We start from the raw sequence: 23243 nt of genomic DNA, 5'->3' as shown, positions 1-23243 counted from the left end.
AGCACCCTTACTGGCGATCCACCTCCACAACCTTTATATAGATGTTTTATAAATTCTCAGGACATTTTGGGAACATTTTGTTCAGTGAGAATAGCTTTTTGAAGTACTTATGGAAATTAAAAATGTAAGTTTTCACTTTATTTATTTGACTAAAACAGCAGACTTCTTTTTCCATAGCAGCTTAAAAATATATTGTTCTGTATGTGTTTATGAGAGTCCACATGTGCATGTGGGTGCAGAGGTCAGAAGTCGATGCCAGAGGCGTCTCTCTGTAACTCTTCACCTTATTTTTTAAGACAAGGTTTCTTATTAATCTTGGGGCTCATTGATGCAGCTACACTGGGATTCCCCACCCCAGGGGGATTATAGCTGTGCATTACCAGCTCTAATCTACCATTTTACATGGCTATGGGAATCTGAAGTCAGGTTCACGTGCTTGTGTCATAGCCATTTTGTCAACTGAGCCTCTCCCAGTCCCATAGGCATAGGTTATAGACATCCCAACAGTGGTATTCCACTGTATAGGATACAATAATTTACTTAACTCTCCTCCACAATGCAGGCTTAGGTTATAATCTCTGTAAGTAATGGTGTAGGAAACGCCATTCAAAAATCTTTCTTTTTAAAGTTTTAATTTTATTCAAAAATTACTTCGAAACTTCATTAACTCTTTACAGACTGTTTACAATACTGTCAATATCACTATTTCTATAGAAAAGTATTTTCTTTACAGTATCGATAATTATGTTTTTACATTGCTTTAAATATATTTGTTGGGTAAATACTACACACACAAACTGACAAAAAGTAATGTGCATTTAAAATTTGATAGTTCTCTAATTTTTAAGGACCATGCTGTTTAGGAATAAAAGGAGAAAGGCCAGAAAAGACATCACTTTTACACAGTGATAGATATGTGATTAATCAATGCATAAAAGTATGTTCAACAGTAGAAATATAAAGCCTGTACTAAACAGGTGCTTTCTTCTGAGGTTTAGGAATTACAAGTGTTACAAATGCCTGTTACATGCACATTCTGGCATGGACATGAGCTAAACATCAAGGAGACTGATCGCATGCTAACACTGTTATTTTGGTAGTGTTGAGGACCATAGTCCATGCTGTCAGTTTTTAAGGCCATATGACTGCTAAAGGTGCAACCATCACATCAAGGTATGGTCAAAAAAAAGGTTCTTCTTGGTTCTGCCAGCGCCTTGATCTTAGGGCAAAAATCTTGACAAAGAGGAGGGTCTTACTCTGTGCAGAGCTAAAAGTTTGGCTAAAGGGGGATGAAAGTGAAGATTAATGTTAGAATTTTGCCTAACAGTCCTTGGTCTGTCCCCTTTTAGATGTGACTGGCAGCAAGCTGACTAGATTCAGATCTAGTGATACCACAGATCTGTGTTCGACTGACTCTATCCTTTTCTATCGGACAAGAAAAATAAGCTCTTCTAAGTCGCTATTTATTTGTAAGCCAAGTGTAGTAAAACCAAGTCGTAATCACTACAAGGGTCCTCTTATCTTGCCAAATCGGCATACCTTAAGAAGCCCTTGTCTTGGAGAAGTACACCCTGTGCAATTCCCAACCATAAACTATGCTTTAGCAGTCTGGTGATGCGCTTGGGAAGGCTCCAAGCTTATTACCTTTCATCACTAGCGAGACAGTCAATACGGCATGAAGACCATGACCATCTCTCCAAGCTGATTTGATTTTAATGGTCAAAATGATTTCAAAATAAGTATCATTTAAATTTTCATCATTGGTATCAAAGGGAAAGAAAGCATTTTCCCTTATGGGACATTTATTAAGAAGTGTCCTTCAAGTGGTCACTGTACTGGCACTGCCCAGTAAGCAAGTTGCTGCTTAGAATAATTCAACACAGTTCATTCATCAAGTGACTCAAAGTCTCTTGCATAGTTTAAGTAAAACTTGATTTATAATTTGAAAAACTGTGATACCATGGTTCAAATGGGTAGGGAATGTAAATTGACATGAGCTAATCCTAAGGGTAGGTTCTATAGTTAAACAGCAAAGCTATCTTTGCTTTCAGAAATGTGTTCATTGATGGTACAAGGGTAAAGAGGATATGAAGCCAGTGTGTGTGTGGACTCAATAGGGAAAATGTTCAACCTATATTAAACTCTTGAGAATGTCTATTTCCAAGCATTATTAATTTTGGGCCTAAAAATATTTTACCAGTTTTCTAGGTGTGTCCACCAGTTTCTGTGGACCATTGTGTATAGGAACCTGAGAAGGCCAGAAGAGGGCATCAGATCCCTGGAACTGGGGTTACAGGTGGTTGTGAGCTGCTATGATATGGAGGTGTTAGGAATTAAAAATGCTCCGGGTCCTCTGCAAGAGCAGATGTGTTAACTGCTGACTCATCACTCTAGCTCCTTAGGTTTTTCTTTTCACATGTATGATGTTTGCATGTATGGCTGTAAAAGTGTACGGATACATGTGTACTTATATTATCATCAGGAGTCTTTCTCGATAACTCCAACTGCTCTCCAAACCCTCCCACCTGAATTCTAAGTTTGCTAATAGCTAGTCTGGCTAGCCAGCTTGCTCTAAAGATCCCATTTCTGCCACCTGAGGAGTGGAACCACAGGCCACAGGCTGGCCACTATACTCATTAGACTTCAACATGGGTGCTGGGGATCTAAAACAGTCCTTACATTTGCATAGCAACTTGGTTTAACCACTGAGCCATCTCCCCAACTCTCATTTATTTTTTAGGAGCCTGCTGTTACAGTACTTGCAAAAATATCAGCTTGATCTTGTTCTGTATAAACCTATAGGCACTTGACTTGCTGATTTAAAAAACTTCATTCATACATAAAGCTAATACTTAAGAGATAAATGATCATGTACTTATCACATCCAAAGATCTGAGAAGTTCTGTAGTGAATACTTGTTTAACTCTGATTCCACTCTTAGGGTAAAATTATTATAGTCTAATTAATTATGACTTTCAGTAAAGTCAAGAGAGGGAAACAATGGAGGCAAATGGCTTTCAAGAATACTGAAGCCCTGGTGTTTAAAGCGCTGTTTGCTTATCAATGTAACATCCCAATATTTCAAAGAACCTCATCAAGCCAGTTTGCTTTTATGGTGATGTCGCTGATGCTGAAAGAGACCAGACTTCTGCCTGAAGGCTTCATTGCATTCACTACACTTGTAGAGTTTTTCTTCATTGTGGATTCTGACGTGCTGATCTAGGTGTGAATTTAGACGGAAAGCTTTCTGACACACATTACATTTGAAAGGTTTTTCTCCAGTGTGAATCCTGTGATGTCGAATAAGGTCGGAGGTCAAACTGAAGGCTTTCCCACACTCATTACAATGATGTCTTTTGGAACGACCATGGACTCTCTGATGGTGGGTGAGGAGGAGGGCCCGACTAAAGGTTTTCCCACACTCCTTGCATTCTCGGGGCTCATCCTGACTGTGAATTTTTTGATGTCTATTAAGATGAGAGCTTCGCCTGAAGTTCTTTCCACAATGGATACACAGATAGGGTTTTTCTCCAGTATGGATCCTGAGATGCTCCAAAAGACCTGCATTCTGGCTAAAGACTTTTCCACACTCTTTGCACTGGTAAGGCTTCTCACCAAGATGGATTTTCTGATGTCTGATGAGGTGTGAACTTCTCTGAAAGACTTTCCCACACTCTTGGCAGGGGTGACCTTTCTCTTTAGAGATTTCCTGATGTTCAGTAGCAACAGAACTCTGATACACTACAGATTCACAGGACCTTTCTCCTGTATGCGCTCTGTCACATTCAATCAGGCCTGAGTTCTGAACAAGTCTCTCCTTAGTTTCTAAGCATTGACTGTTAGTTTTTCCTTTGGGCATGGCTGGATACTTTTTCAAGCTCAGGTCCTCACACTGGGCCTCGATGGTTTCAGACATTGTACAGGATGATTCCACTCTTCCACAAGAGTCTATCCCTCCAGTGAACGTCCCATTCTCACTCCTTGTCTCTTTACCTAAAACATTAAATATATACATCACTGATTATTTTATTTTTGGTGTTCAGGGAGAGGAATCTTCAAATAGGAGATACATAAATAAAGCCATGTGTATAAATTAAAGATTGTTATGTGTGTGTTTCATTTGCACGTATACATGTACACAACATGCAGGTAGCACCAAGGAAACCATAAGAGGGTGCCCAGTTCCCTGAAACTGGAGTTACAGAATGTTGTGAGCTGCAATGTGAGTACTGGGAACTGAAACTAGGTCCTCTGTAAAAGTTTTCTTATAAGATGAGCTCTCTCTTCAACCCCCCTCAAAAAAAAAAACATTTTGCGTATGATTATTTAAAATATATGTATGGAGTGATTTATGAGAAATTGCAGTTTTGTTTGTTTGGTCGTTTGGTTTTTTTTTTTTTTTTTGAGGTAAGGTTTCACTATGCAGAATAACTGGCCTAACCTAAACCATACAGCAATCCTCTTCTCTCAGGCTCTCAAGGCCCACAATCACAGCCATGTGCCAGCACATCCAGCTGGACCCAAGAAATGTTAACTGTGCTGGATTTGGGGAGGGCAGGGATTGTGAGAGTAATTTATTTTAAATGTTCTAAGTTTTATTATGTGGTATACATCACACACAACGAAGTTACTAAAAGCATGCCTGCATGTTCTTGATCATAATCAGTCACTTGGGAAACAACAAGCACCATCAACTAGGTCACCTGAGGACCACCAAGCTAAACGGGGAAGGTACTTTGAGAAATGAAGATGTGTTTGCACAGTGCCAATTTTATCACTGAGTAAAATCTTTATCAATAAATCAACAGTATCAAGAACATAAGACCTTGAGAATAATGCATTCACAAAAGCATCATGTTGAAATATGAAGTCTTCCTTTCTGAAAGGAACAGCAGGTTCCCTATCCTATTCAAATGTTGCAAGTTTTTCTCATACTGAACAGGGAAGAAGACAGCAGAGGTCAGCTTTAGAAGTAAGAATACCCAGTTAGCAGTAGGTACTGTTTACTCAAGGTCAGGACCTGTAACAGATTCAGGGCACAAAACAAAACCAGGCTCTTTAACTAAGAGAGAAAGAAGCCAGAAACTGGAAGGTAACTTCCTATGAGAACACAGGTGAGGAAGACCCAGACAGTAAGCCAGTAGGGAACCAGGAAGGAGGAATAGGGTGAATGAGGCAGAAGGGACCCAGAAGGAAAGTGGAAGGGGAAATGGGAATGAACTGGGCTTGACAGAGTGCCTCTGAGTGGGAGGCGTAGCACAATTCAGTATTGCCTGGAGGGAGGGGCTGCTATAGCTCTCTGATCCTCTTCCCAACATGGCCACATTCCTTCAGAATAGCATTACCCAGTTCACTAAGGGATCTAAGCAAGGGGAGACATCAACACATTTGTATTTAAGTGACAGAGAAGAATACAAGGTAACTTAGAGAAAGTATCAAAGACACTGGAGAGTTCAAGGCCAGCTGACCTACATAGTTGAAGTTGAGATCAGCCAGAACTACACAGGAAGACCTTGTGTCTAAAAAGGAAGAGAGAGGCACCAAAAGAAGAAATAGAAAAGTAACAAATCAGAGCCAAAGAAACTGATCTTAACTCCCCCTTCCCCAGCATGGCCATTCACAGTGATTTGGAGATAGGAGAAAAATAAACTCTGCCTGAGATTCTGTGCCTTAGGGAAGAGCAACAGGTAGGTCCAGCTCCACTTCTCCTTGGTATGCTGTTCATTCAAATTGTTTAGAGTTGTAGATCTTTTAAATCTTGACTGTGCTGTTAAGTTTATTGTATATACAAAATCAAGCAAACAAAACAACAAAACAAAAACAAAAACCTCCACTGACTAGTGTAGATTGTGTATACAAATTAAGCCATAACAGAGCTGATAAAGACAAACATCAAAAGGCTATGGGTGCCAAGGCAGAGGCACTACATAGCCTACCATAACTCAAATGCAAAAAGATGCCATTTTGTTCTTACCTCTCTCCTCAGGCTTCAGAGCCACAAACCCAGGTTGCTCCTGTGCTTCTCTATGAGGGGCTGGCTCTCCAACCAGCACAGTCGGTCTGGTTCTTTGGGCTGAGTCCTAGAGATAAGTACAGATAATTAGGAAACTGATTAAAGAAAACACTTCAATGTCAGAAAAGAGAACAAAGAACCTTTAAAGAGGCTAAGAGGCAGAATGGAGAATATCCGCACACTTCAGCCTCACCTGGGGTAGCAATGGCAAGTGTGAGTAGAGGCTGACACCGACCAGCAGTGAGCAGTGCCCCGCCCACTGCTGTGCTCATGTCCACCTGTGTGACCTGGGGGGCTCACTTCTTACTTTCCTGCAAATGGGCACCTGTACCCCTTACCTTCTGCTCTCCCGCTTTTCCACGGTCCAACTGCAAATCTTCCAGTATTCCCACCAGGTCCTCCCCAGTCTCTGGGTGGTGCTCGAGCACCTGGACCTGCAGATCTCTTGGCAGGATGGTCAAGAACTGCTCCAGTACCAGCAGCTCCAGGATCTGCTCCTTGCTGTGGGTCTCAGGCCGCAGCCACTGTCTGCAGAGCTCCCTGAGTCGGCGTAAAACCTCTCGAGGTCCAGTGCTTTCCTCATAGCGCAGCTGCCTGAACTGTTTGCACAATGGCTCCTGCCCAACGCCTTTTCTGTCCCCTTGAACTTTGAATCCCTGTTCCCAAGCACAGTAGTTTTAAAATTGGCTTACAGCACAGACTTGGATCTACAACTGTATCTATCTCTTTTGCTATCTTAAGCTGTGAGTCATATTTCTACTCATCTCTGCACAGATAAGAAATGTCTCTTCCACAATTGGAGAACAAAAGTTGACAGCTCCTAATTTCTATACCCTTGTTAGTAGTCCCATTCTTTTGTTTTTTTATCTTTTAAGACAGGCTCTTAGTACTATGTGGTACTGACTGGCCTGGAATTTGAGATTAAAGTCCTATACTACCACACACAGCTTCTAGTCCCCTTTTAAGGCTATTGTCACCAAGATAAGAATAAGTTATTTTCAAGACACTAAGAACTCTGCAGACAGATCACCCATGATAGTGTCCACTAACCAGCATTGGCTGCCTCGGCAATAGTAACTTTGCTGGAGGTATTAGGACCTTACAGACCCAGCATGAAATGACTGCTCAGTTTTTCCAAGACAGATCGACATGGACTGTTATGTGCTCTTTCTCCTCTCAGCATTTGTCCTTTCTCCATTTAATTCTGAGTCAGGGCACTGAAGACAGGGCTAAGGACACTGTCTTCCTGTTTCTTCCCAATATGGATTTGCTAAGTAACTGGTTCTTATCTTGTTTCACACATCTCTCTCATTGGACTGAGTGACAAGTCACTAAATTTAGTCTGTTAGGACCCCCTCCCCAAGGCCAGACCTCTGATACCATGAACAATAGTGATTCTCTCATTACCTGAAGCTCCTCCTTCAGATTCAGGGGAGCCAAAGAGTATGCACGCTTGTTAGGGTGGATCTGGGAAGAGGTATGTGTGGGAACAGAATATGATCAGAACATGTTGAAAACTCTCAAAGAAGTTTAAAAAAAAAAAAAAAAGAAAAGAGGAAAAACACATGAACACACACTCACCAAGGCCAGTGCCATCCCTTCCTTCAGGCACTTTGTTTTGGAGACCTTTCTTTTGACTGTATCCTGAGAGACTCCTAAAAACACAAGTCACAGAAACAGCTGTACTAGTAGTAACAACAGCAACAAGTGATCTTTCCTGAGGGTTGTTGCCTTCTAGCCATTTGTGTTCTCCAAAGCAGCTACTCCTAAGAATATATAAGCAAAGTGAGAGAAAACTTTTATAGGTTGCCACCCAAACTAGAAATTGGAATAGATTTGAAAAACGGCCATTTAAAAACTTTTGAATGATTTAGTTGAGAGTCACAAATGAATGCTAAAATGACTGGGTGAAAAGAGGGAAGAACAGAAAGTTCTCTGTGCTAATCAAACCCCTGTGAATCAGTAAAGAGGAAAAAAAAGGTATTTGGCAGTTGAAAATATAACCAAATGAGCAAGTGTAGCAGCATCAATACTAAGGCACCATAGGGCACCAATACCAAGGACCCTATTACTTATGGAATACTTTTAATAAATATTATTTATCATGAATTTACTGAGGAAACTTTCTGAGAAATCCAGAACTCAGTCAATCTACATACATAACAGATGTATGTTGGGAGGTTAATGTTCTAGATTAAGGAGATGAAGCTAAGTGAAATATTTGGAATCTGATGCTTGCATTAAAAACACCAAACATTTAAAGCAGATATGGTACTTCAGTTTTATATGCCAACACTCCAGAGGCAGAGCCAGGAAGCTTATGACCAAATAATTAAATTTAAAAGCCATTACTAGTATTTGTTTCTTTGTGATGTGGTTTTGCTGGGTTGCTCAATGAAGCCTCATATATCTTAGCTGAAACAACCCCCCACTCCTACCTCTCAAGTAGCAAGGATGTGAGAGGCTCGGAGCTGCATGACCTATTAATAGAGGCTTGAGAAAGACCAAGGAAGTGATGTTTATTGGTCAGAAAATATCAGGTTCGTATTGTGGTGGTTAGTTTATAAGTCACTTCTGAGACATGGGTGAAAATATTTGGTCAAACATTATTTTGGATTTAATATTTAACAGACTATAGACAGAATAAAACACACTATTCTTCATAATGCAGTGGCCTGGCCAGATCAACAGAAAGTTTGAGAACAAAGGACTCATCCTCTTACAAATAAGAGGAAGACTTCCTCTCCAGCAGTTTTCAAGCAAGATACTAATGTTTTACTTTTTCTTTCATCTCTGAACTGAGAATTCAGTTCTTTTGGATCCCAAGTCTCTTGCCTTCAGACTTGAAGTCTTTGACTTGCACTACAATGAAATTATTTACTGTTTTGTTTTTAGCTTGCTAATTCTCCCTCAAGATCTTAGGACTTGATAACCATGAGGCAATCCTTGTAGTAAAAAATCTTTGGCTTTTTTCCTACTATGTACAACAATGGATTTTATCATGATATGTCACGCATATATATTTTGATCGGTTGCCCCCCCCCATGAGCCTCTTCCCAAACAATCATCTTTCACCTGTCATGATTTTATTTTAATAAATCTCTTTTTTAGACATCTCTTGACCAAAAAATATGAAAACTGATACTATTTCTTTTTTTTCCATCTTTATTAACTTGAGCATTTCTTATTTACATTTCAATTGTTATTCCCCTTCCCAGTTTCTGGGCCAACATCCCCCTAACCCTCCCCCTCCCCTTCTGTATGGCTGTTCCCCTCCGCAACCTCCCCCGATTACCACCCTCCCCCCCAACAATCACGTTCACTAGGGGTTCAGTATTGGCAGGACCAAGGGCTTGCCCTTCCACTGGTGTTCTTACTAGGCTATTCATTGCTACCTATGCAGTTGGAGCCCAGGGTCAGTCCATGTATAGTCTTTGGGTAGTGGCTTACTCCCTGGAAGCTCTGGTTGGTTGGCATTGTTGTTCATATGAGGTCTCGAGCCCCTTCAAGCTCTTCCAGTCCTTTCTCTGATTCCTTCAACAGGGGTCCCGTTTGCAGTTCAGTGGTTTAATGATGGCATTCGCCTATGTATTTGCTGTATTCTGGCTGTGTCTCTCAGGAGATCTACATCCGGTTCCTGTCAGCCTGCACTTCTTTGCTTCACCCATCTTATCTAATTGGGTGGCTGTATATGTATGGGCCACATGTGGGGCAGGCTCTGAATGGGTGTTCCTTTTGCCTCTGTTCTAAACTTTGCCTCCCTATTCCCTCCCACGGGTATTCTTGTTCCCCTTTTAAAGAAGGAGTGAAGCATATGTTCTGTGCATCTAGGGTAATTCAAGCATTTGGGCTAATAGCCACTTTTCAATGAGTGCATACCATGTGTGTTTTTCTGTGATTGGGTTACCTCACTCAGGATGATATTTTCCAGTTCCAACCATTTGCCTATGAATTTCATAAAGTCATTGTTTTTGATAGCTGAGTAATATTCCATTGTGTAGATGTACCACATTTTCTGTATCCATTCCTCTGTTGAAGGGCATTTGACAAAATTCAACACCCCTTCATGATAAAAGTCCTGGAAAGAATAGGAATTCAAGGCCCATACCTAAACATAGTAAAAGCCATATACAGCAAACCAGTTGCTAACATTAAACTAAATGGAGAGAAACTTGAAGCAATCCCACTAAAATCAGGGACTAGACAAGGCTGCCCACTCTCTCCCTACTTATTCAATATAGTTCTTGAAGTACTAGCAAGAGCAATCAGACAACAAAAGGAGATCAGGGGGATACAGATTGGAAAAGAAGAAGTCAAAATATCACTATTTGCAGATGATATGATAGTATATTTAAGTGATCCCAAAAGTTCTACCAGAGAACTACTAAACCTGATAAACACCTTCACCAAAGTGGCTGGGTATAAAATTAACTCAAATAAATCAGTAGCCTTCTTCTACACAAAAGAGAAAAAAGCCGAGAAAGAAATTAGAGAATCGACACCCTTCATAATAGATCCAAATAATATAAAATACCTCGGTGTGATTTTAACCAAGCAAGTGAAAGATCTGATATGATAAGAAAGATAAAAGATCTGAAAGATATGATAAGAACTTCAAGCCTCTGAAGAAAGAAATTGAAGAAGACCTCAGAAGATGGAAAGATGGGGTTGGGGATTTAGCTCAGCGGTAGAGCGCTTGCCAAAGAAGCTCAACCCTGGGTTCGATCCCCCTCTCCAAAAAAAAGAACCAAAAAAAAAAAAAAAAAAAAAAAAAAAAAAAGAAGATGGAAAGATCTCCCATGCTCATGGATTGGCAGGATTAATATAGTAAAAATGGCCATTTTACCAAAAGTGATCTACAGATTCAATGCAATCCCCATCAAAATACCAATCCATTTCTTCAAAGAGTTAGACAGAACAATTTGCAAATTCATCTGAATAACAAAAAACCCAGGATAGCTAAAACTATCCTCAACAATAAAAGGACTTCAGGGGAATCACTATCCTGAACTCAAGCAGTATTACAGAGCAATAGTGATAAAAACTGCATGGTATTGGTACAGAGACAGACAGACAGGCCATGTGGAATAGAATTGAAGACTTAGAAATGAACCCACACACCTATGGTCACCTGATTTTTGACAAAGGAGCCCAAACCATCCAATGGGAAAAAGATAGCATTTTCAGCAAATGGTGCTGGTTCAACTGGAGGTCAGCATGTAGAAGAATGCAGATCGATCCATACTTATCACCCTGTACAAAGATAAGTCCAAGTGGATCAAGGACCTCCACATCAAACCAGACACACTCAAACTAATAGAAGAAAAACTAGGGCAGCATCTGGAACACATGGGCACTGGAGAAAATTTCCTGAACAAAAACACTTATGCTCTAAGATCAAGAATTGACAAATGGGATCTCATAAAACTACAAAGCTTCTGTAAGGCAAAGGACACTGTGGTTAGGACAAAATGGCAACCCACAGATTGGGAAAAGATCTTTACCAATCCTACAACAGATAGAGGGCTTATATCCAAAATATACAAAGAACTCAAGAAGTTAGACCGCAGGGATACTAGTTCTTTAAAAGGGTTTAATAAAGGGGCTGAGGAGATGGCTCTGTGGTTAAGAAAATAGCTCTTTCAAAGAATCCAAGTGCAGCTCCCTGAACCCCTGCTGGGTGGCTCACAATACCAGTAACCATAGCACGGGGAGAGCTGAGTACCTTTAGGGCTTCCAAGGATGACTGTACCCTAGTGCACTTATCTGGACACACATAAATAACTTAAAAAACAAATCTCTTCTTAAAGGCAGTAAGAACTCTGATACAAACATAACACATAAATTAGTGGTGAGTCAGTTCTATAATGTGATATATACACACATATATGATAGTTAGCCTGTCTTTGGGAGGAGCTCCATCTACTTTGTCATTCAAGCCAGGAGACTGACCATTCTCTTCCCCTTTTTCATACTGTATATATATAATTAATCAAGTTCCTTTAAAAAAAATGGATGTTTTGCCTGCATGTATGTCTGTGATTGTGCATTACATGTTTGCCTGAAGAGAGCCAGAAGATGGTGTAGATCTCAAATCTGGAGTTATCCAGTGGTTGAGCTGCCGTGTGGGTGTTGGGATCTGAATATGAGTCTTCTAGTGCTTCCTGCCAGTTTTTCCTTTTTCCCAAGGATCTCACTCCCTAGCCAACAATGGGCAATCTTTCTCCCAAGTGCTAAGATTATAGAAATTAGTCACTATGCTCAGATACAGGTATTTAATAACACCCCACTTTGGATTATTCTTGATTTCATTTCTGCCTATCCTCCAATCTATCCACATTATGGATGTCCAATTACAAAATATTGTCAGATTATGTCCTTCTCTGTGCTCTTAACTACTGAGCCATCTCTCCAGCAGCCTTTTAAAATTCTACAGCTTCCTATCTCTCATATACACCCTTCCATTTTGTTGATGACATGCTCTCCTACTCAGAATACTCGAACTCAGCAGTTCTCAATCTGTGGGTCGTGACCCCTTTGGCAAAGCTCTGTCTCCAAAAATATTTACATTACAGTCCAAAACAGCAGCAAAATTAAAATTTAAAGTAGCAATGAAAATACTTTTGTGGTTGGGGGGTCACTACAACACAAGGAACTATTAAAGGGGCGCAGCGATAGGAAGGTTGAGTCACTGATCTAAAGCTGGCCTTCCTGACACCAATTATTTCCCACACTGCACATGAGATCTTCCTAAGGGGGAAATGAAGCCTGTTGAACACAAGGAATTGCCATTACCATCAAGATCAACTCTAACACATTTAATATGGTCTAAATCTTTCTTATGCTTTAACGACCAAACTTGTGGTACTTTTGTTGTTCTTTGTTCTCGGTTCCTTATATATTCTACTCTTAACATGGAAAAACCCCTTAAACTTTTTCTTCTTATTGATTAGTCACAGCTCATGTCACAATAAACAAGTCAACAGAGCTACGCCACCTTGCTTCCCTTGCTAATTCAATCTCCTCAGACACCTAAGAACTACCTTATACTATAGCCAAACTTGGAGAGTTGTGTGTGTGTGTGTGTGTGTGTGTGTGTGTGTGTGTGTGTGTGTGTGTGTGTGTGTTTGCCCTCCCTGCCAAACGCAGGTTTTCTCTGTGTTGCTCTGCTTGTCCAGAAACATGTTCTATATACCAGGCTGGCCTTGAACCCACAGAGATCTGCCTGCCTCTGCCTCCCTAATGCTGGAATTAAAGGTGTGCACCACGAACCCTGGGCTGAACTTACATTTGATCCTTTTTGTACTTTTTGTAATATGTTTTTTTTTTTTTTTTTTTTTTTTTTTCGGAGCTGGGGACCGAACCAGGGCCTCAGCTCGCTAGGCAAGCACTCTACCACTGAGCTAAATCCCCAAGCCCCTTTGATCCTTTTTTAAGAAATCTACAGGCCCACATCCCTGGCCCAAGAGGAAACTGTATACAGCCTCTGAGTTCCCTTGGATAAGGGCACAGCAGCAGCAAATCCGCTGCGTCTGAGACACCACCAGAACCTGAAGGGACCGACCAGATAAATAGTTCTCTGCACCCAAATCCCGTGGGAGGGAGAGCTAAACCTCCAGAGAGGCAGACATGCCTGTGAACCCAGAAGAGACTGCACTCTGCCCACATTACTGATTACAGAGGAAAACACCAAACGCCATCTGGAACCCTGGTGCACGGAAGCTCCCGGAAAGGGCGGCGCAGATCTTCCTGGTTGCTACGCCCTCGGAGAGCTTGTAGGCAGCAACCCACTAGCAAACTTGAGCCTCGGGACCACAGGTAAGACAAACCTTCCTACTCCAAGCGACCTGCCTAGTGAACTCGGGACACAGGCCCACAGGAACAGCTGAAGACCTGTAGATAAGAAAAACTACACGCCCGAAAGCAGAACATTCTGTTCCCATAACTGGCTGAAATAAAACAGGAAAACAGGTCTACAGCACCCCTGACACACAGGCTTATAGGACAGTCTAGCCACTGTCAGAAATAGAAGAACAAAGTAACACTAGAGATAATCTGATGGCGAGAGGCAAACGCAGGAACCCAAGCAACAGAAACCAAGACTACATGGCATCATCAGAGCCCAATTCTCCCACCAAAGCAAACACGGACTATCGAAACACATCAGAAAAGCAAGATCTAGTTTCAAAATCATATTTGATCATGATGCTGGAGGACTTCAAGAAAGACGTGAAGAACTCCCTTAGAGAAACACAGGAAAACATAAATAAACAAGTAGAAGCCTACAGAGAGGAATCACAAAAATCCCTGAAAGAATTCCAGGAAAACACAATCAAACAGTTGAAGGAATTAAAAATGGAAATAGAAGCAATCAAGAAAGAATACATGGAAACAACCCTGGATATAGAAAACCAAAAGAAGAGACAAGGAGCCATAGATACGAGCTTCACCAACAGAATACAAGAGATAGAAGAGAGAATCTCAGGAGCAGAAGATTCCATAGAAATCATTGACTTAACTGTCAAAGATATGTAAAGCGGAAGAAGCTACTGGTCCAAAACATACAGGAAATCCAGGACTCAATGAGAAGATCAAACCTAAGGATAATAGGTATAGAAGAGAGTGAAGACTCCCAGCTCAAAGGACCAGTAAATATCTTCAACAAAATCATAGAAGAAAACTTCCCTAACCTAAAAAAAGAGATACCCATAGGCATACAAGAAGCCTACAGAACTCCAAATAGATTGGACCAGAAAAGAAACACCTCCCGACACATAACAGTCAAAACACCAAATGCACAAAATAAAGAAAGAATATTAAAAGCAGTAAGGGAAAAAGGTCAAGTAACATATAAAGGCAGACCTATCAGAATCACACCAGACTTTTCGCCAGAGACTAAGAAAGCCAGAAGATACTGGACAGATGTCATACAGACCCTAAGAGAACACAAATGCCAGCCCAGGCTACTGTATCCTGCAAAACTCTCAATTAACATAGATGGAGAAACCAGGATATTCCATGACAAAACCAAATTTACACAATATCTTTCTACAAATCCAGCACTACAAAGGATAATAAATGGTAAAGCCCAACATAAGGAGGCAAGCTATACCCTAGAAGAAGCAAGAAACTAATCGTCTTGGCAACAAAACAAAGAGAAAAAAAGCACACAAACATAACCTCACATCCAAATATGAATATAACAGGAAGCAATAATCACTATTCCTTAATATCTCTCAACATCAATGGCCTCAACGCCCCAATAAAAAGACATAGATTAACAAACTGGATATGCAACGAGGACCCTGCATTCTGCTGCCTACAGGAAACACACCTCAGAGTGAAAGGCTGGAAAACAACTTTCCAAGCAAATGGTCGGAAGAAGCAAGCTGGAGTAGCCATTCTAATATCAAATAAAATCAATTTTCAACTAACAGTCATCAAAAAAGATAAAGAAGGACACTTCATATTCATCAAAGGAAAAATCCAACAAGATGAACTCTCAATCCTAAATATCTATGCCCCAAATACAAGGGCACCTACATACGTAAAGGAAACCTTACTAAACCTCAAAACACACATTGCACCTCACACAATAATAGTAGGAGATTTCAACACCCCACTCTCATCAATGATCATGGAAACAGAAAATAAACAGAGACGTAGACAGACTAAGAGAAGTCATTTGCCAAATGGACTTAACAGATATTTATAGAACATTCTATCCTAAAGCAAAAGGATATACCTTCTTCTCAGCTCCTCATGGTACTTTCTCCAAAACTGACCATATAATTGGTCAAAAAACGGGCCTCAACAGGTACAGAAAGATAGAAATAATCCCATGCATGCTATCAGACCACCACGGCCTAAAGCTGGTCTTCAATAACAATAGGGGAAGAACACCCACATATATGTGGAAATTGAACAATGCTATACTCAACGATAACCTGCTCAAGGAAGAAATAAAGAAAGAAATTAAAGACTTTCTTAGAATTTAATGAAAATGAAGTTACAACATACCCAAACTTATGGGACACAATGAAAGCTGTGCTAAGAGGAAAACTCATAGCTCTGAGTGCCTGCAGAAAGAACAGGAAAGAGCATATGTCACCAACTTGACAGCACACCTAAAAGCTCTAGAACAAAAAGAAGCAAATACACCCAGGAGGAATAGAAAGCAGGAAATAATCAAACTCAGAGCTGAAATCAACCAAGTAGAAAAAAAAAGGACCATACAAAGAATCAACAGAACCAAAGTTGGTTCTTTGAGACAATCAACAAGATAGATAAACCCTTAGCCAGACTAACAAGAGGACACAGGGAGTGTGTCCAAATTAACAAAACCAGAAATGAAAAGGGAGACATAACTACAGATTCAGAGGAAATTCAAAAAATCATCAGATCTTACTATAAAAGCCTATATTCAAGAAAACTTGAAAATCTGCAGGAAATGGACAATTTCCTAGACAGATACCAGGTACCGAAGTTAAATCAGGAACAGATAAACCAGTTAAACAACCCCATAACTCCTAAGGAAATAGAAGCAGTCATTAAAGGTCTCCCAACCAAAAAGAGCCCAGGTCCAGATGGGTTCAGTGCAGAATTCTATCAGACCTTCATAGAAGACCTCATACCAATATTATCCAAACTATTCCACAAAATTGAAACAGATGGAGCACTACCGAATTCCTTCTATGAAGCGACAGTTACTCTTATACCTAAACCACACAAAGACCCAACAAAGAAAGAGAACTTCAGACCAATTTCCCTTATGAATATCGACGCAAAAATACTCAATAAAATTCTGGCAAACAGAATCGAAGAGCACATCAAAACAATCATCCACCATGATCAAGTAGGCTTCGTCCCAGGCATGCAGGGATGGTTTAATATACGAAAAACCATCGACGTGATCCATTATATAAACAAACTGAAAGAACAAAACCACATGATCATTTCATTAGATGCTGAGAAAGCATTTGACAAAATTCAACACCCCTTCATGATAAAAGTCCTGGAAAGAATAGGAATTCAAGGCCCATACCTGAACATAGTAAAAGCCATATACAGCAAACCAGTTGCTAACATTAAACTAAATGGAGAGAAACTTGAAGCAATCCCACTAAAATCAGGGACTAGACAAGGCTGCCCACTCTCTCCCTACTTATTCAATATAGTTCTTGAAGTTCTAGCCAGAGCAATCAGACAACAAAAGGAGGTCAAGGGGATACAGATCGGAAAAGAAGAAATCAAAATATCACTATTTGCAGATGATATGATAGTATATTTAAGTGATCCCAAAAGTTCCACCAGAGAACTACTAAAGCTGATAAACAACTTCAGCAAAGTGGCTGGGTATAAAATTAACTCAAATAAATCAGTAGCCTTCCTCTACAGAAAAGAGAAACAAGCCGAGAAAAAAATTAGGGAAATGACACCCTTCATAATAGACCCAAATAATATAAAATACCTCGGTGTGCCTTTAACCAAGCAAGTAAAAGATTTGTACAATAAGAACTTCAAGCCTCTGAAGAAAGAAATTGAAGAAGACTTCAAAAGATGGAAAGATCTCCCATGCTCATGGATTGGCAGGATTAATATAGTAAAAATGGCCATTTTATCAAAAGCGATCTACAGATTCAAGGCAATCCCCATCAAAATACCAATCCATTTCTTCAAAGAGTTAGACAGAACAATTTGCAAATTCATCTGGAATAACAAAAAACCCAGGATAGCTAAAACTATCCTCAACAATAAAAGGACTTCAGGGGGAATCACTATCCCTGAACTCAAGCAGTATTACAGAGCAATAGTGATAAAAACTGCATGGTATTGGTACAGAGACAGACAGATAGACCAGTGGAATAGAATTGAAGACCCAGAAATGAACCCACACACCTATGGTCACTTGATTTTTGACAAAGGAGCCAAATCCATCCAATGGAAAAAAGATAGCATTTTCAGCAAATGGTGCTGGTTCAACTGGAGGTCAACATGTAGAAGAATGCAGATCGATCCATGCCTATCACCCTGTACAAAGCTTAAGTCCAAGTGGATCAAGGACCTCCACATCAAACCAGACACACTCAAACTAATAGAAGAAAAACTAGGGAAGCATCTGGAACACATAGGCACTGGAAAAAATTTCCTGAACAAAACACCAATGGCTTATGCTCTAAGATCAAGAATCGACAAATGGGATCTCATAAAACTACAAAGCTTCTGTAAGGCAAAGGACACTGTGGTTAGGACAAAACGGCATCCAACAGATTGGGAAAAGATCTTTACCAATCCTACAACAGATAGAGGCCTTATATTGAAAATATACAAAGAACTCAAAAAGTTAGACCGCAGGGAGACAAATAACCCTATTAAAAAATGGGGTTCAGAGCTAAACAAAGAATTCACAGCTGAGGAATGCCGAATGGCTGAGAAACACCTAAAGAAATGTTCAACATCTTTAGTCATCAGGGAAATGCAAATCAAAACAACCCTGAGATTTCACCTCACACCAGTGAGAATGGCTAAGATCAAAAACTCAGGTGACAGCAAATGCTGGCGAGGATGTGGAGAAAGAGGAACACTCCTCCATTGTTGGTGGGGTTGCAGACTGATACAACCATTCTGGAAATCAGTCTGGAGGTTCCTCAGAAAATTGGACATTGAACTGCCTGAGGATCCAGCTATACCTCTCTTGGGCATATACCCAAAAGATGCCCCAACTTATAAAAAAGACAGGTGCTCCACTATGTTCATCGCAGCCTTATTTATAATAGCCAGAAGCTGGAAAGAACCCAGATGCCCTTCAACAGAGGAATGGATACAGAAAATATGGTACATCTACACAATGGTATATTACTCAGCTATCAAAAACAACGAGTTTAAGAAATTCGTAGGCAAATGGTTGGAACTGGAAAATATCATCCTGAGTGAGCTAACCCAATCACAGAAAGACATACATGGTATGCACTCATTGATAAGTGGCTATTAGCCCAAATGCTTGAATTACCCTAGATGCCTAGAACAAATGAAACTGAAGACGGATGATCAAAATGTGAATGCTTCACTCCTTCTTTAAAGGGGAACAAGAATACCCTTGGCAGGGAAGAGAGAGGCAAAGATTAAAACAGAGACTGAAGGGACACCCATTCAGAGCCTGCCCCACATGTGGCCCATATATATACAGCCACCCAATTAGACAAGATGGATGAAGCAAAGAAGTGCAGAAGTGTAGATCGCTCCTGAGAGACACAGCCAGAATACAGCAAATACAGAGGCTAATGCCAGCAGCAAACCACTGAACTGAGAATAGGACCCCGTTGAAGGAATCAGAGAAAGAACTGGAAGAGCTTGAAGGGGCTCAAGACCCCACATGTACAACAATGCCAAGCAACCAGAGCTTCCAGGGACTAAGCCACTACCTAAAGACTGACCCTGGACTCTGACCTCATAGGTAGCAATGAATATCCTAGTAAGATCACCAGTATAAGGGGAAGCCCTGGGTCCTGCTAAGACTGAACCCCCAGTGAACCAGACTGTTGGGGGGAGGGCGGCAATGGGGGGAGGGTGGGGAGGGGAACACCCATAAGGAAGGGGAGGGGGGAAGGGGATGTTTGCCCGGAAACCAGGAAAGGGAATAACACTCGAAATGTATATAAGAAATATTCAAGTTAATAAAAAAAAAAAACAAAAAAAAACTGCAAAGCTTCTGTAAGGCAAAAGGACACTGTGGTTAGGGACAAAATGGCAACCAACAGATTGGGAAAAGATCTTTATCAATCCTACAACAGATAGAGGCCTTATATCCAAAATATACAAAGAACTCAAGAAGTTAGACCGCAGGGAGACAAATAACCCTATTAAAAAATGGGGTTCAGAGCTAAACAAAGAATGCACAGCTGAGGAATGCCGAATGACTGAGAAACACTTAAAGAAATGTTCAACATCTTTAATCATCAGGGAAATGCAAATCAAAACAACCCTGAGATTTCACCTCACACCAGTGAGAATGGCTAAGATCAAAAACTCAGGTGACAGCAAATGCTGGCAAGGATGTGGAGAAAGAGGAACACTCCTCCATTGTTGGTGGGATTGCAGACTGGTACAACCATTCTGGAAATCAGTCTGGAGGTTCCTCAGAAAATTGGACATTGAACTGCCTGAGGATCCAGCTATGCCTCTCTTGGGCATATACCAAAAGATGCCCCAACATATAAAAAAGACACGTGCTCCACTATGTTCATTGCAGCCTTATTTATAATAGCCAGAAGCTGGAAAGAACCCAGATGCCCTTCAACAGAGGAATGGATACAGAAAATGTGGTACATCTACACAATGGAATATTACTCAGCTATCGAAAACAATGACTTTATGAAATTCGTAGGCAAATGGTTGGAACTGGAAAATATCATCCTGAGTGAGGTAACCCAATCACAGAAAAACACACATGGTATGCACTCATTGATAAGTGGCAATTAGCCCAAATGCTTGAATTACCCTAGATGCCTAGAACACAGGAAACTCAAGACGGATGATCAAAATGTGAATGCTTCACTCCTTCTTTAAAAGGGGAACAAGAATACCCTTGGCAGGGAAGAGAGAGGCAAAGATTAAAACAGACACAGAAGGAACACCCATTCAGAGCCTGCCCCACATGTGGCCCATACATATACAGCCACCCAATTAGACAAGATGGATGAAGCAAAGGAGTGCAGGCAGACAGGAGCGGGATGTAGATCTCTCCTGAGAGACACAGCCAGAATACAGCAAATACATAGGCGAATGCCATCATTAAACCACTGAACTGCAAACGGGACCCCTGTTGAAGGAATCAGAGAAAGGACTGGAAGAGCTTGAAGGGGCTCGAGACCTCATATGAACAACAATGCCAACCAACCAGAGCTTCCAAGGACTAAGCCACTACCCAAAGACTACACATGGACTGACCCTGGACTCTGACCTCATAGGTAGCAATGAATATCCTAGTAAGATCACCAGTATAAGGGGAAGCCCTGGGTCCTGCTAAGACTGAACCCCCAGTGAACTTGATTGTTGGGGGGAGGGCGGCAATGGGGGGAGGTTGGGGAGGGGAACACCCATAAAGAAGGGGAGGGGGTTAGGGAAATGTTGGCGGGGAAACCGGGAAAGGGAATAACACTCGAAATGTAAATAAGAAATACTCAAATTAAAAAAAAAATGCGAAAAAAAAAATCTACAGACCCAAAATTTTGATTATTGTTTCCTTCTCTCTTGCGTGCGTGTGTGTGTGTGTGTGTGTGTGTGTGTGTGTGTGTGTCTGATCCAGAAGCAAAAGTCACAATTAACACAAATCTTCACTTCCTGCCAGATTTCCTGCCAGTTTTCCTCACTTCCTGCCAGTTTTTCCTTTTTCCTAAGGATCTCACTCCCTAGCCAACAATGGGCAATCCTCCTCCCAAGTGCTAAGATTATCGAAATTAGTCACTATGCTCAGATGTAGGTTTTTAATAGCACCCAACTTTGGATTATTCTTGATTTCATTTCTGCCCATCCTCCAATCTATCCACATTATGGATGTCCAATTACAAAATCTGCCGGATTATGTCCTTCTTTCACCCAAGACCAAGTTCTTCACACAACCAAATGCACACTTCGTCAGCGTATTTATGCTTTCTGGTAATTTCACTGCGCTCGAAATACCGTGGTGCCTTCGTCATTCCGTAAATAAGACAGACAAGCTCCAGCTTTAGGGCCTCTGTATTCGCTATTCCCTCACGTATGCCTTTTAAAGCCGCCATGTCCACCCATCTACTTCGGATTATCTATTCAAATATTCTATTTACTTATAGTGATTAACTACTTAAACATGCAGAAGCCACGTGTGGCAGCGCCAGCCTATGAACTCACAGCTCGGAGGTTGAAGGATAAATTGTTCAAATCAGGGGCAACATGGGCTTCACGAAACGCTCTCAAAAACAAACAAAGGGGGGAAAAAACCTCACCAAAAAATAATAGCAACTCAACCCAGGAGTGCTGGCAAACACAGCGTTAGAATGCTGAAGCAGGAGATATTCTGGAGTTTGCGGTGAGCTTGAGCTACACAGTGTGTTCCAGAATAAGCCTGCGCAACAGCATGAAACTGCCTCAACAACTAGGTCCTGGGCTCCCTCCCTCTCCCATGCCCAGAAGCTTCCGTCACGCACCAGCCTCTGGTCTTCCCAGCTCCGAGGTTTGGAAGTTTCTGTGTACCAGCCAGAACCACCGTTCAAGAATCACAAGTTTGCTGTTCTCTCTCCGCTGGAACCGGATCACCGTAAGTCCTCGCGCCCTGGCCGCAGGGTCAGTCTCACGTCTCCCAAAGTCGGCGTTCCAGCCCAGTAGCTTCCGGCTCCGCTCTAGGAAGATGGAGGACCAGGACTCAACTCGGTGGTGTCCTGACTGGGTCTAAGTTGAAACATTTTATTTACATAAAACAGGCCTTTTCATTTGGCTGTTTCACACACAGACGTCATCTCTATCTATCACTAGAATAACAAAGTTCGGGCTGTAATCACAGTCACCAACAGACAAGGGAATTGAATCTTTAAGTTGGGCTTTAGCCAAAAGCTAGCATGATCATTGTAGGTTGGGTTTAAAATGACCACTCCAAAGTCAGCTGAATACCTCATTTCAAACCAGCAGTTTTCTAGAAAACCAAAGCTAATGATTAGTGCTCAAGTTTATTCTTAATTCCCCACTCTTTTGACATCGAGTTCCAAAGACTCCTGTCTGTGGCCACTTCTTTATCTTGTTTGGCCTGAGTGAGGAATTTAATTATCTTGAAAAGAAGATGGGTCAAGATGTGCCAATTTTCTTTCTAGTGCGCGCGCGCGCGCGCGCGCGCGCGTGTGTATGTTGTTGCTGATGTTGCTGCACAAGTTCACTTTGTTCACTTTGATTATCTTATTTGACTTCAAGCCTAGGCACCCAACAGAGCTTAGTCTGGTTAATGTCTGGTGGTATCAGTTATGTGCTCTGCAGTCCTCTCAGCCAATAGTGTATAAAGTTAACTAAGAAGAAACAAGGCATTACAATGGTTTGTGTGCAGATTAACTCAGAACAAACAAATCATTTGTTTAAGTCCTTCCCATAGTGTCTAACACTATGTCCCCTATCATCCTCCCTTCCCCTATAATTCCCTTGTTAGCCATTTACTTTGATAAATAGACTTCAGTTTGAGGTTCATCTCCAATCATTTGAGTGAGACTCACAA

At 41.1% G+C, this 23243-nt stretch overlaps 1 protein-coding gene across 5 annotated transcripts; it reads right to left on the bottom strand.

Annotated features, from left to right (window-relative positions):
- Positions 1-615: 615 nt before the first annotated feature.
- On the bottom strand, positions 616-22356 carry Zscan26 (zinc finger and SCAN domain containing 26). 5 transcript variants are annotated; one of them, XM_032884417.1, is made up of 7 exons: positions 22195-22356; positions 21839-21959; positions 7595-7668; positions 7421-7480; positions 6352-6669; positions 5975-6080; positions 616-3993 (listed from the first exon to the last, which is right to left on the bottom strand). In XM_032884417.1, the coding sequence occupies exons 3-7, from the start codon at positions 7607-7609 to the stop codon at positions 3095-3097; spliced, it is 1398 nt and encodes a 465-aa protein (XP_032740308.1). In that variant the 5' UTR covers positions 7610-7668; positions 21839-21959; positions 22195-22356; the 3' UTR covers positions 616-3094. The 5 variants fall into 5 exon arrangements, with proteins under 5 accessions (XP_032740308.1, XP_032740305.1, XP_032740307.1 ...); XM_032884414.1 differs by lacking the exon at positions 21839-21959 and having other exon boundaries at positions 7595-7779; XM_032884416.1 differs by lacking the exon at positions 21839-21959.
- Between the last annotated feature and the right edge of the window lie 887 nt (positions 22357-23243).

The sequence above is a fragment of the Rattus rattus genome, chromosome 14, assembly GCF_011064425.1.
Source record: "Rattus rattus isolate New Zealand chromosome 14, Rrattus_CSIRO_v1, whole genome shotgun sequence".
NCBI lineage: Eukaryota > Metazoa > Chordata > Mammalia > Rodentia > Muridae > Rattus > Rattus rattus.
The sequence above is the reverse complement of the archived record's forward strand: the minus strand, read 5'-3'. Positions and strand labels throughout refer to the sequence as shown.

Bases quoted from the DNA above. Each gene is read 5' to 3' on its own strand.
- Zscan26 (XM_032884417.1), bottom strand. The intron at 6,081-6,351 runs GTAAGGGGTACA...ACTTATCTCTAG, and splicing joins GAAAAGCGGGAGAGCAGAAG to GACTCAGCCCAAAGAACCAG. The intron at 3,994-5,974 runs GTAAGAACAAAA...TTAATGTTTTAG, and splicing joins TCTGAAGCCTGAGGAGAGAG to GTAAAGAGACAAGGAGTGAG.